This window comes from Lampetra fluviatilis, chromosome 28 (assembly GCF_964198595.1).
Source record: "Lampetra fluviatilis chromosome 28, kcLamFluv1.1, whole genome shotgun sequence".
NCBI classification, from domain to species: domain Eukaryota; kingdom Metazoa; phylum Chordata; class Hyperoartia; order Petromyzontiformes; family Petromyzontidae; genus Lampetra; species Lampetra fluviatilis.
The window spans coordinates 12,433,001-12,447,710 of NC_136302.1; the positions used below are offsets into that span (position 1 = coordinate 12,433,001).

Sequence of the window (14,710 nt, forward strand, 5' to 3'; positions counted from 1 at the left end):
CTACGCGCAGTGTTACCGTCCGACTCCTCCAAGAGGAGCTGTTGATTGTTTTGCCAGACTGTTGTGGGCTCGTCTCCCTGTCAACAGGAGGCTAGGGATGGTGGTTGGCGGTTGGATTACACCCCCGCCGAAGATGAACATCTGCGGGAAGAGACGCAGGCAAGGCCGATGATGAGTCGGATGCCTTCTGTGGCCTCGTCTCCCAGGCGCTGGCCAAAGTGGCCCCTCGGGATAGTCATCTGAATTTAATGCCCGAATGGGTTGTGAAGCGAGCACGTGGGTGGGAGTATTTGGAACGCATGGGTCAGATCAACACAACAATAATAGGAGGCTGATAGATTGCTGTGCACCCCATGGGCTTGTAGTTACCAACGCGCTGTTTCATCATTGGCGCATTCCCACATCTTAGATGCATGCTGGGTCCAACAAATAACATCAGTCGGACGATGTAATGACCAACTAATGCGTACCCATAATCTTGACTCCAGGATCTACCATGGAACCTGATCTCTCCACTGACCATCGGCTTGTCATCTGTAAGATCATTCCATTACACCTTCGATTAGCGTAGTTGGCTATGTAAGGTTGCGAAAGAAGTTCAACATTCATACTATGGTGGTGGGTGTCCACCGACGTCTCCGTTCAAACTCAAAGGACCTGGACTCAAAAGATATCTGATGAAATTTGCACGTGGGAATTCAGTCATTGCTTGCAACTAGAGTTGCCATCTTTGGCCCGTGCTGCCGAGCAGGAATTGGTGAGGTCGAGGCCCATGGCTAGCGCAGCTGCTTTGGCTGCATCGGGTATCCAGTCCAGCTCCAAGGTTCCAAGATGCTGTTTGGCACCGCAAGTTTGAGTGGTGCTGAGGACATGGAAACTGCCTTAGTGGCACAAAATCACTAATGAACTCTGTAGTTCCGTGAATAAAAACAAAACCTGCAGCATACACTCCTTTCCCCATCCATATGGAAAAGAGTGCCAATCTCATCTGTTGACCCCCATGGGCAGGTCTGTGACAGTCCTGCGACGTCTCGAGGCACGGAGGACCCTGTCAGACTGGACGTAGCCATCCGTACTTATTGGAGGATGCTACCGGACAGTTGGAGGCAGGTGGAGGAGCAACGCTCAGACCAACGAGCGGAGCGCTGGGTGGCGAGAACACAGTGAGGTGGCACAGTGGGGAGTGATGGTGTTGCATCTGCCAGTCATGTCAGTGAATTTATAACAATTGGTGGTCTGCCAACCAGCCTATGACACTTCCTGTGGCCTCAAAGTGCACCTAGCGTGCCAAAAGAGCTACAAGAACCAAATAGAATGGCATTACCACCACTTTGTGGCGAATGCTGGTGGTGGTTAAGCATTGTCTACGCACGTGTGTGACCACTAACACCTGCCAGAAATTATAATTCCGTACTGTTTGTGTGAGAATGTGGGTCGTGGTTCCCGGTGGCCTGAATTCGATTCCCCTCACAGCCAACATCAGTGGTGATTATCTGATCCGGTTCTAGGCCTCCGCTAGATCGACTCAGTCGTAAACGAGTAGCACCCTCTTCTTGGTTCTTTCGGTAAAGTCACGTAGAAGGGAAGTAATAAAATAATAAAAAGAAAACATAATAAAATCATTCTCACGACGCTTCGGCCACAACGCAAGCAGCCGTCTCCCCGACAGACCTGGTCTTCACCTGAGGACGGCTGCTTGCGTTGTGGCCTAAACGTCGTGAGAATTATTTTATTATGTATTATTTTTATTATTTTATTCCCTTCTACGTGACTTTACCGAAAGAACCAAGAAGATGAATCCCTGCAGTCACGAAAGCTTTAAATCGAGTAGCACCCTGTGAGGTGTGTAGTAAACATCATGGGCATGGTACTCGCCACACCACCAGCTCGTGTGCTTTGCCAGTCTTACTGGGTGCTCGTTAACAGAACTTGTCCTGGCGTTGTTGTAAATGCGGCACGAGTCAATGGGCTTTCGTCTCGTTACACGAGGAGCCCATAGATGCCCTGTGTGTCCAGAACGTTTATTTCAAAGGAATTGGCAAAACATCCCAATGCAGAGAGCCCTGATACAAAAAAAACACAAGTCTGGAGGCTTCCCTGGGTAATTATTAACACGTTCAGGATTACATTGGGAAATGGCAAATAGTACGCTCGTGTTGCGTAGACTGACAGCGCCCTGAACATTACATAACGTGTCCTGACTGCCACTGCACGTGGAAGACGCATTCATGTGACATCAGTCCTGCCGCACGGTGTTCCGCTAAATACGGTACACCATGCCTCAATGCAGCGCCCGCTCGCGACCAATAACAGTGTCGAATACCGTGGGCCTCCCCTAGGGCGACTTAGCCTCAAATGAGTACCTGGTGCTGTGTGCAAACGTCGCCACTCGGGAGACAAAGACGGTCGGGCCACCCACCCCCTTCGTATGCCGTGCCGGCCTTCATAGGTGCTCGCTAACAGCACTTGCCCCACTGTGAATGTCTTGTGCGCATGTCTGTGTGTCGTTGTATGAGACATTGCTGGTGGCTGTGTGTGCGTGTCTTTGATGTGCCATTGTGTCAACACGAACGCGTGTGTCAGCGTCGATGTGTGTCAGTCAGCCTGCATTTCACTGTGTGCTCGCGAGTGTGTTGTGTGAGCGCACGTGTGTACTACAGCATATACAGTTGTTATGAAGCAACGTTAGTTGTTTTTTTGTTGCTGCTTGTACAAGCTCATGCAGCATCTTTGGCTGGGGTTACATAACCTCGCTGCAGTGTATAGCGTGACCTGGCCGCCTGTTGTATCGCTTCAGACAGGCTTAATACTGGTAGGAACCTCCTGGTTACACCAGCTCACAGGGGATTATTGTGTCCGTCCGTCGTGCAGGGAGGGGCTGGGTGGGGAGGGAGGGGCTGGGTGGGGAGGGAGGGGCTGGATGGGGAGGGGCTGGGTGGGGAGGGTGGGGAGGGGCTGGGTGGGGAGGGTGGGGAAGGGGCTGGATGGGGAGGGGCTGGGTGGGGGGGCTGGGTGGGGGGTGAGAGGGGTGGGGCTGGGTGGGGAGGGGCTGGTCACCCCGTGGTGCCCTTATAAAATTCAACGTTTAACCGACTCACGCCGGCTTGTGCCCGCCCTCAGTCGGGCATATTTGCGGAATACACCACGCCGCCGTTGACCCTGGCCATTGACCGAGCAACCCAACGGTCCTACCAGCTCCCTCCGCAGGATTGTGTTAAAGCTGACGTGACACCCAGTCACCCACTCAGCTTTAGCCCGAGTAGAACTGGAGAAGATCCAGAACGTACCACCAAGCTCTGTGATCACGAACCCAAACCAGGTATTTCAGATAGATTCATCGTTGTGGGGGAGCGGTGGCGCAGCGGTTAGCGCATTGCACTCTTGACACCCAGCAAACCTGAGTTCGATTTCCTCCCACAGTCCCCAACAACGCTGACGAATATCTCAACCGGACCTGGGCTTCCCCTGGGTCGACTCGGCCTTTAAATGAGTACTTGGTAACAGCGGGGTGTATTTAAACATCAGCACTGGGGAAGCCCAGGGCGGCCGGCCGGGCGTAGTGCTGGCCACATCAGGCGGTCTTGATAGGCGCTCGCTAACAGCACTCGCCCCAACAGTCCGTCAGGTTCACGGTAGCCCCAACTTGCTCACCCACAGCATAGCCATTATTATTAAACATTTATGCTCATACCAGGATACACATAAGAGGTGTGTAAATAATTCACCCTCGCCACGATGTGATCAATCTCGTCATAGTTCCGTCGAGGAGTCTATCCTTGCCCCGGGTTGTGTTAGCGCAAGTGTAGTCATCAAATCAAGATCGCGAGTGTCATATTTATTCATAACTTGCGTAAATTGTACGTAAGAAAAAAAGGAATCCGTCACGCGCAATGCAATGCAAGCATCGTGAGTCGAAGAAACACTTTTAAATTAAATCGTATATCTATAAAGCCGTACATAGTATGTGTGCTATATACACATTTGACGATCGTTGCTCCGACAGCTTTACATCGACCACAAACACGCGGTTGGATGGGTCCCTCAAGCGACGCCACGTGGGTTGTGGGAGCATAGAACCGCAGTACAACAGTGGACTTTGCTGCGCTGACCACGGCGTAGCAGCGTGGTGGTGGCCAGGCTGAGGCCGGCTTGCCTTTCTGAGAGCTCACAAGATCATTCAGAGTTCTTTAGTCAAAGGCTTTTTTTGTCGACGTACGCTTCGGAAATGTAGATTCATGGTTGTGATTCCAGCCAAAGTCACGGGGCCGTGACGACAACACACCAGCACGGCTGTAGATCAGCAACGAGCTCTTGTCGTGTTCCTGATCGGACCGATCCACGGTTAACATCGCCTAACAAAAGGGGGTGAAAGAGTTACATCCACAAGGTGGTGACGCATGGGCACGATACACTGCGCTGAGTAAGCTGCACTTGGGAATGCAGCTGGTTTAAATACTGTAGAATGCACATTCATAATTGTATTTTTTTTAATACGGAAACTTAATTCTGGTCTACAATTGCACCGCTAGAGGGCAGAACAGCTAATTGCCGCTGATACTGAACAGCGAAGTACACCCGAGATGCGTTCTTGGAGTGCCTTGAATTAAAATGCAATGACATAGACAAGTTATTATTTATATATATGTGTGATGTTTTATCTTGTTTACAAATCCCATCAGCCACACGGACTTTTAAGTGTTGCGCTATTTGAACAGCATCGGTTCAAACACAAGAACAACGCTGAGGCCCGGGATCGACATTGGGGTGTCTCATCAGCAGTCCGGCTCGCTGTGGGCAAGGGCCCTCTCTGTTAGACACGCGGCAGTCGACAACATCAACACCCAACTCGCGAGAGACGAACACCAGCACAGACAGTGCACATGAGACAGTGTACAGTACAGACAGTGCACATGAGACAGTGTACAGTACAGACAGTGCACATGAGACAGTGTATACAAGGCAGTACAATGTACATGAGACAGTGTATACAAGGCAGTACAATGTACATGAGACAGTGTATACAAGGCAGTACAATGTACATGAGACAGTGTATACAAGGCAGCACAGACAGTAAGACTGAACATACAGTACTTGCCTGTGCAATTCTAGATTTGAAGCTTTCGTGACTGCAAGGATGCATACTCGTAGGTTATTTTCGGTAAAGTCACGTAGGTAGAAAATAATAAACCAAAAGAATCGATTCTGCAATCAACTTTGAATCGCGGAAAGTAATCGAATCACCATCATCATCACCATCATCACCGGCAGCGATCGATCGTCTCGTGAGTGTAAAATGTGACGTCTTGCCGTGTGTGATGGTGATGATGATGTTGATGAGGATTATTGCTGCTGGTTGGGGTTATGGAGGTAACACGGATGATGGTTGTGATTAAGCTGTTGGTGGTTGTGATGATGGTAGTGATGATGGTTATGACGAAGATGATGATGATGATGCTGTTGGTGGTGATGACTGATGTAACATTACGGTTGGGAGTATAATGGTCGTGAATGTTGTTATGAAGGCGTTGACGATGTTATTGACAGTGCCGACGACGTTGGTGATTAGTTTTGACGGTGGTGGTGTTAGTGAGTATTATTATAACGATGGGACTCGCGATTATAATAGGACACAATGACACGGTTACCCGACCCATGCAGCAGGCACTGTACGTGGCAGGAAGTCATCAGTGAACATGCGATGTGGCGTTATTACTTGCGTTGACTTACTTACCAATATACCACGTGTTCACGACTTACAGAGCACACAGTCAGTGTCCACCAATACCACCTGTGTTCACTACTTACACATACAGAGCACACAGTGTCTACCAATATACCACGTGTTCACTACTTACACATACAGAGCACACAGTATCTACCAATATACCACGTGTTCACTACTTACACATACACACAGTCAGTATATACCGATACCACGGTGTTCACGACTTGTACTACTTACACATACACAGTCAGCCCCTCCCCACCCAGCCCCTCCCCACCCTCCCCACCCAGCCCCTCCCCACCCTCCCCACCCAGCCCCTCCCCACCCTCCCCACCCAGCCCCTCCCCACCCTCCCCACCCAGCCCCTCCCCACCCTCCCCACCCAGCCCCTCCCCACCCTCCCCACCCAGCCCCTCCCCACCCAGCCCCTCCCCACCCTCCCCACCCAGCCCCTCCCCACCCTCCCCACCCAGCCCCTCCCCACCCTCCCCACCCAGCCCCTCCCCACCCAGCCCCTTCCCACCCTCCCCACCCAGCCCCTCCCCACCCTCCCCACCCAGCCCCTCCCCACCCTCCCCACCCAGCCCCTCCCCACCCAGCCCCTTCCCACCCTCCCCTCCCCACCCAGCCCCTTCCCACCCTCCCCTCCCCACCCAGCCCTTTCCCACCCTCCCCGCCCCACCTAGCCCCTCCCCACCCAGCCCCGCCCTGCACGACGGACGGACGGACACAATAATCCCCTGTGGGCTGGTGTAACCAGGAGGTTCCTACCAGTATAATGCGGTGTCATTGCACTGTGTGAGACACAGGCGGTGGATGATGGTGATGAGGTGGTGGGGGGGGAGCGGTGGCATTGTGAACCCGGCTCCCTGCCGAGTCCCACTCTCGCCCCCACGGCGAGCGTCAATGCCGAGCAATGCGGTGGCCTCATGCCACCCTGGATATCTCATCACGACGCGGGCTATCGTTTAACCGCAATGTGAATTTAATACGTCGATTATTAGATGGAACTCAACAATTTATAGAATCCCTGGGGGGGGGGGGTGTCGTGGTGAACTGACCTACCCCTGAAGGCTGCTCGGAGACACGTGCCCATTCCATTTTTTACTATTTCCACTCTACGTGACTTTACCGAAAGAACCCTGCAGTCACGAAAGAAGCTTTAAATCGAAATTTATTCCATTCTACTACAGTACCAGATACCTGGGAACATTTCACTCTGAAATTAGTCCCAGCCTACAGGGCACCGTGGCGGTGTCAGTCGGGGTCTCGTTGGCAAGGTCACTGTGAAAACGAACCCTTCTCTCTCACCGCTGTTAATGATCAGGCAAAGGCACACCGGGTGATGTTGAGTGTTGCAAGAATGAATTTCTACTGTTCATTTGAATCTGCGCTAATATCAATACACCACACCTGCCTCCCTGTTTATTTACAAATGCTGTAGTATTATCTTACCCTTCAACATTTTAATCGAGTCTCAAGTCTGCTGAGGATGTTTGACCAATACTGTTGTGTGTGAGCCCGATTACATTGTTGGGTTAGGCCAAGTAATGATCTGGCCACGTTTCTGCCACAAGATCCTCCACCACCCTACATCACCAAACAAATGCAACTCAACATTCAATTGAGAATCTTAACATTGGCTGCAGGGCCTTGTCACATGAACCATCGTGAGTGTTGCAGTCGTGTTTTTTTATTATCGCCGTGACCGTGAACCTGACCTCTCTGTGACCCTGCAGCTGATTGGACGGCCCCAAGCGGTGACATCGGCAGCAGGGATTACCCAGCAGGCCGTGCTGCTTGGGAGCACAGCCCCCTCGTCGCACACGGCCAATCACATGTACCTGCAGGCCACGCAGATGGTGAGGTTGAGCACCCCACAGGAACACTGAAAAATAATTCGGCAGCCAATCAGAAGTACTGATTCTATTCTTAGTCCAAACCTTACCCCCCCCTCCCCCCTTTGACCGACATGGTTGTTGTCACACCCATTAACACGCTCGTCATCACCACACCGCCGCTCCCCTGGGCACCAAAAATTAATTCTGAACTTGCAGCATCGCTGTTTTTCAGAATGGCGTTTTCTTTCACTGCTGCCTTTCATCGATCAAGAGAGAGCTCTGTACTTGTTCAGTATCATCGTCATTCACTCTTGTCGTAGTAACCGTAACCGTCATCTCTAGTTACAATGCACTTATTGACGAGACATTGTAACGACAACAAAACTCATCACGAACGCCAATGACACTGCAGCTTCAAAAGGAAAAATATAAGTAGAGTTCTAGATTTGAAGCTTTTGTGACTGCAAGGATTCATACTCTTAGGTTTTTTCGGTAAAGTCACGTAGGTAAAAATAAAAAATAATAGAAATAATAATAGAAATAAAAATTGTAAATCGCGACGTTCCGGAGGCAACACAAGTCTCCGTCATCAGGTGGGACCGTCACAGCCAGATTTACTGTAACCAGTGAATATAAGAGAGGTGACGTTTCGGGCATTGGCCCTTCTTCATGGCGCACCTGCACCACACTTCGTTTTTAACCCACGGTGTTATTGACGATGTGTTTCGTTTTTTAGATTTTGTAAGTAATTTGTCAGTTACGAGTGAGGAGTAGCTAATGATGGAAGCCACACGCTTTAAGAAGGTACGGGTTAGCGTGCATTACCCGGAATGTTGTTTTTCCTTCAGAGAATTCACATTCGTTTGACTGGCATGAAGATGAAGTGGGTGGTGCTGATTGGTCTTCAATAAGTGCAGAAAAAAACATGCAAACTAAAATGTTTCCCTCAAATTGATTTATTCAAACTTTGAGAACCAATTATGTAACTTTGATAATATATTTTATTACATATTTATATTTTTTAAGGCCAAAGTTTTATTGATGTTATGCGTGGAGTTTTTCAAAATACATTTTGTGCACCTCTGCCAAGGCAGCAGCAGCAGCACCAAATACTTTGCGGATAAAGAGACCTAAATAAGTGTCTTGACGTCGCCCTCAGCGGCTGTGCTCTGACGCGAGGTGGTACACCGCTAGCTGGAAGAGTTGCGAGGCCGAATCGCCCCCGTCTCATGTCGGAATGGTCCCTGTCCCTGCCCTCGCGACTCAAGGCCCAGCAGAGCACACCCGTGCAGGCCGGCCGCACGCTGGGCAGCCCCGTTCCGCTCTCGCTGCAGCTCATCTTCACGCCCGCCGTCGCCACGCTGCAGCCCGAGGTCACCATGGCAACCGCGGGCTCCGCTGCGGCGCAGGTAACCCTGGCGTTGCGCGGGGTAGCTTGCGCTCCGTCCGTCCGTCTGTCTGAGTGTACCCTCTTGTCTGTTCATCCGTCCTGTCCATCTGTCTGTCCGTCTGTTCGCAAAGCCCCATTGGGTGAAAACACAAAGTACATGCAGGTTCACCTGACACCAATGTCAATCTCAGCAGCATTTAGATGCTGTCATGATAGCAATAATTTACGGACCTTCATCAATCCACTGCTGGATGGAAGTCTCCGCATGCCTCATAGGGGTTGTTTGAAGTATACTGAGTGGGTCACAGTACGCACGTTTGTAGGTTCTGATCCGTAGCACGGTTGGCTACGTACGGTGCAAAAGAAGCTCAACGTACATACTTAGCTGGGTGTGCCACTGCCTGTGCCAGGTGCAGAACCTGGCTCTACGAAGTCAGCAGGCGGCCGTGTCGTCGTCGTCGTCATCGGCGGCTGCGTCGTCGGCGGCGGCGGCGGTGGGGGCGTCCGCCGCGGTGGGGGCCGGTGGCCCGCAGCCACCCCAGAGCGTGCCGCTCAAGCCGACCGCGGCCGGCCAGCCCAAGGCCCCAGGCCTGACGAAGCCATCCGGCCAGGCCGCCACGTCGCCCAAGAGTGGAGCGGCGGACGAGGGCGGCTGGCGGAGGGGCGACACGGGCAGCCCGTCGTCGGGGAACATGGCCGGCGCCACGCGAACTCCGACCCCCGTTGCCTCGTTGCCCGTCGCCGCGCCGGGTGAGCGAGCGGGTTGCGGGAACGCGCGCGGGGGCGCTTTGGGGTCGCGTCATTAGCGGCATATTAGTTGAAGCCCATTGCTAAGCTCGACGATGGGCTCCTTGTCAGTCCTGCCCGACAGATGCAAATCGTGTGCAGGTGACATGCAACTGTTGTGCTGAGCCTAATGGAGGCAGCACAAATGTGACGGCAAAACTGATGCAAAAAATATTGGGCTTGAAAATTTGAAAACTTTACGAACAAGTCATATGATACCCTTGTGGCGTTGACAATGGTGTCGATGTATATTCTGCGATAAATTGAGTGATTTGCAGATAATTTTTCAGCTTTGAAATATTTGGCCAACACGCGTTATAGTGTTTGTTGTTTTTAGCCATGCAGAACATGGGCAGAACGTACAACCTCCACACAGAAAGGTGCCCAAGTAGGGCATCGAACCCAGGCCATATTGCTGTGAGGCACAGGGCCACCCTGCAGCGCGTGGTCGGTAACCACCGCCGGTGTTTAACGTCCCCAATTGAGCAAATTAGCCTCTCTAACGATCTTTGCCACTGACCTCCGTTCCAGCCGGCATGATCGGGGCCGCCCAGCACCTGATTTCCTCGCAGCAGATCCCGCACCCCCAGCCCAAGCCGTCGCTGCACTGCCAGCTGCACGTCGCACCGCAGCAGCACCGGCCCGCGTGCCCCGGCCAGCCTCCGCCTCCGCCGCCGCCGCCGCCGGCGTCGCCCGCGTCCCAGGGCCGGCCGGCGACGCCGCACGGCGCGGGGTCGGCTTCGGGGCCGCAGGCGCCCACGCGGTCGCCCACCCCGCAGGCCGTGGCGCGGTCGCCCACGCCGCAGCTGCAGGGCTCGCCCGGCGGGGCCCAGGCCCTCCCGCCACCGCCGTCGGCGTCGGCGTCGTCGTCGTCGGTAACCGGGCAGGGCAACGCGCAGGCCCAGCATGCGGTACGTGGGGCGAGCGGGGGGGGGGGGTCGCGGTCGCACGCTCCAGTGAGCTCACAATCAAGGTTTATTTTTGTCTTGGGTGAGATCGCATGAATACAAATGTGTCGATTAACCCTGCCACCACCTGGCAGAGCCAGTTAGTAAGGTTTGTCACGTTAACAACAAACGTGCCAATTAGTTACTACTTCAGCCAGAATTGTGTGAAGAAGTCTTCCTGTTTCCGATCTTAAATAAGCAAGGTGATGTCATCACTTTGAGCCTATCAGCTGCAACGATCAGAGGGGGGTTATTGTGATGATATGAATTACAATGGGTTATGTTAATCTGAGAACATGCAGTACCTATTACCGGTTTGGTTAGTCGTGGTTAATGAACAAACAATGGATTATGTTAATCTGATAATAAGCAAGTGCGTTGTGAGCGGGATCGGACAGTCGTGCCGACTGGGTACGGAACTACCTGCCCCTGTCGCCTGGAGGTGGCAGTACAGCAAGTAGCTCTCTTCCACCAGCTGGTCAGTCCAGGCTCCACACCTTCCTGTTTTTCACTGCCAATGACCGGCTGCCTCGCTCTCTACCGTGAGTTAAACAACAGCACCGGCGCCAATTCCAATGACTTTAGAATAATGAGCACCTCTCCCTTCATGCTGTTGTGAGTGAGAATTCTCTTTGTGCCACACTCGTGACCAGCAGTCAGCTTTGGCCCATGTTCTATCGGCTTGGGCATCTCACTTCATCGGAAGCAAATGACTTGGTTCACCAATGGTGGGGATTATATGATTGCAAGTGCTTAGCAGGAGACTGAAAGCAAGGTAGACTGAGCCTGCCCTAGGAGTGCGGTGGGTTAATATACAGGCCGTTATTTTTGGCTACGCAAAGTCAAAATCCGGTTTCGTTTTGGGATTGTTGGCTTTCTAGCCCCTCTAGAACACGGTTAGAATGTGCATCGCTGTACGTATTGTGATGTCGTTGCATTTTGCCTGATGTTCTTTATACGCTTACCGATTTGCTGTGTTCAGCACCGCAGAGGGCGCAGGAGGCTTGACCTCTGAACGTAGGAAATAGATTTGTCGGTCCCACTGTGTCCGCTAAGCCAGCCGTCGGCGTGAAGTCACGACCTTGGCAAGGCTGCCTCCGTTATGCATCTCACACCAGCGCTCGGGCGCGCGATGCTGACCGGGATGATGCCCGCTCTCTTGTCTTGGTCATCGTTTTCCCATTATACCAGCTCGGCTGCGGGAATTTTTAACACGCCACATTTGTCGATGGCAAAAAAAGCTGAAGCTCAAGGTTGAACCTTTTGTGCTTCGCTGAATGTTACCGTTGCTTTCTGAGCGTGCATTCGCACGGTTGCGTCGCGACGGCACGGTCGCGTTAACGCGCGGGCGCGCGTCCGCCACAGGTGATGCCGCAGCCCCTCGCACTGGTGCAACCGCACGTGGCCCTGAGCCAGAGCCAGGCGTCGCGCTCGCCTCCCAGCACCTGCGACGCCCACCACCACCACCATCACCACCACCATCACCACCACCAGCAGCAGCAGCAGCTGCAGCAGCAGCACTCGTCAGCACCGCAGGCCCTGCTGCAAGGCCACAAGGCCGAGCAAAGCATGGCCACCACTCAGGGCCGTCAGGGTGGCCACCAGACCGCGCCGCCGCTGTCGGGCGGCGCTTGCCGGCAGGCGGTGGCACCGGCGGCCTCCTCCTCGGCTTCTCTGCAGGTGCAGGGCGGCAGACTGGCGCAGCCTTCGCTCCCGCCGTCCGCTCCCCAGTCGCCGGCAGCGCCGGGCCGGCCGGCGCCGCAGCCACAGCAGGGGATGGTGCAGGGCCAGGTGAGGCAGGCGCAGGTGCAGCCGCAAGCTCAGCAGGGTGCGGCCAGGCAGGGTCAGCCGGCGCCGCGTCCCGTGCATGGCCCCTGCCCGCACCAGACGCTGCCCACGTCGGCGCCGACGGACGGGAAGGCCAGGGACGTGCTGCCCACGCTGGTGCGGGAGCAGCCCCTGGGGCAGCTCGCGCAGCAGGGCGGCTACGGGCTGCTGCCGCCGCCGCAGACGGTCGCCATGAACCTGCAGGTGCAGTCGACGACGCAGACGCAGGCCGGATCGGTGAGCATGGGGGACACACGTGCACTGTATGGGGCGTGGGGGGCACGCACTGTACGGGGCGCGCATAACAGGAGGGAGGCAAAACGAATTAAATGTGCATAGTGAATAGATGTATTTCTGTTAAAGATTCATGGTTTCCGTCGGGTTAGATCGTGTAGGCTTAACGTCAAATTGATATCAATATTGATCATGAAAGCCTGCATATAACATTTACATTGATTTACTTTGGAAAGAGTCTGAAGACTGTGTTTACAGGAGAGTCCTAAATTGGAATGTCTGGCAACTTCCAAAAATGAGATTTTGGCATGCCGAAGTATGCTGTAACACCCGAGGGAAACCCACACACGTGCAGGCCAGACACTCACAGATAGATTGAGGTATCCATTATCACCTGGCCGCCTCAAAGCCCAAGCCCACAACTCCTGGCAAGCCGAGGAAGTCTTCCAACCGAGATCCAGTTACACCAGGAGGCACATGACGGTGATTTTCCTTCATGGAACGTGCTCGATTTTTTAGGCAAAATTATTGAATCTTAGAATGAACGAAACCCGATCTGAACTCTTCTTGGTCCACCCTTCTTCGGCAACCTGTGCTGACCAGCAAGGTTAACTCCAGTTCAAATTACGCACATAATTGACTTGCCATGGGGAGTACTTGATTCATTAGCAGTTGAATTATGAACGAAATACTGCCGCTCATTCCTCTATAACTCTTCAAGTGCGCCAGCTTCGTTCGTCACCCCCAGTGTCCCAGTGTTGCTGCACTGGGCGTTGGCTTTCACCGTTGTTGAGTGGCGTTAAAAAATTGATTTCCGGCTCATATGAGCATTGGTGCTCACATCGCCGCTTTACAGCCCTGCAGAGCCGGTGGTGGAAATTCCTGTTGAGTTTCCCACAAAGTGGTACTTATGTTATCCACCCCGGAGAGATGATGATGATGAGCTGAGTCGAGCACCCCAACTCGGAGTTGAAATCACGACCTTCCGCATTGCTTGCGAGCCGCTCGCTTGGTGGCGTCGTCTTGGTGCCAATGTGAGCCTCCCCTGTGCTGTTCCTGTAGCACTGTCATGCTTGTAAATACGTGAATGGAAATCAAAGTGAAATGGTCCGTAGCTGTGCCGTTGCATAACGTGTGCGTGCGCAAGCATGTGCGCCCGTGTGTGTGTGCGCGTGTAAATATGTGTGGGGGTGGGGGCGGCGGCGGTGGCGGCGCAGCGGTTAGCGCATTGCGCTAACAACTCGGTTAGCGCATTGCGATAACCGAGTTCTATTCTCAGCCACGGACAACGTCGGCGGCGAATATCTGAGCCGGTCCCGGGCCTCCCCTAGGTCGACTCGGCGTTAAATGAGTACCGGTGCGGTGTTTAAACATCGGCACCGGGGAGACGCGGCCACTGTGCCGGCCTTAATAGGTGCTCGCCAATGGCGCTTTCCCCAACAGTATGTCAAGGCTATCGGGGGATCTTTGCTTGCGCACGCCGTACACGTGTGTGCTTTGCGCTCGTTGCAGTCTCGTGGAGGGCGGGAGGAAGGTCGCGTCACCACGGCGACGGGGAGCCCGGGAGAGAAGCGCTCGGTGACGCGCAGCCCCACGCCGCCCCCTCCGCCGCTCTCCCCCGTGCAGCAGCCCGACTACCGGCCTGACTCGCACACGCACGGTCAGCGCACGCACACAAGCACGCACGCGCACACGGGGGACACAGACAAAAATCCCCCGTATAGCCTTCACAGACTGCTAGGGCAAGTGCTGTGAGCGAACATCCTATGAAGGCACACGAGGGGATGGGTGGCCAGCACTACGTCTGGCCGCCTTTGTCTCCCTAGTGGCGATGTTTACACACCACACCAGGTACTTATTTGAGGCTGAGTCGACCTAGGGGAGGCACAAGACCGGTTCAAATAATCGTCATCGGTGTTGGCCATGAGTGGGAATCGCTCTCGGGCCGCCGGGTTCATAG

At 53.7% G+C, this 14,710-nt stretch overlaps 1 protein-coding gene across 9 annotated transcripts in view; it reads left to right on the top strand.

Annotated features, from left to right (window-relative positions):
* LOC144942807 (uncharacterized) overlaps nt 1–14,710 on the top strand; it is a 41,271-nt gene that overhangs the window by 21,000 nt on the left and 5,561 nt on the right. For 8 of the 9 annotated variants that reach the window (XM_078869778.1, XM_078869779.1, XM_078869777.1 and 5 more), the window contains 6 exons: nt 7,465–7,587; nt 8,835–8,975; nt 9,367–9,706; nt 10,274–10,653; nt 12,055–12,753; nt 14,263–14,410. In XM_078869778.1, coding sequence (XP_078725904.1) covers nt 7,465–7,587; nt 8,835–8,975; nt 9,367–9,706; nt 10,274–10,653; nt 12,055–12,753; nt 14,263–14,410 — 1,831 coding nt within the window. The remainder of the gene's footprint in view (nt 1–7,464; nt 7,588–8,834; nt 8,976–9,366; nt 9,707–10,273; nt 10,654–12,054; nt 12,754–14,262; nt 14,411–14,710) is intronic. The other variant, XM_078869780.1, reaches the window with a different exon arrangement.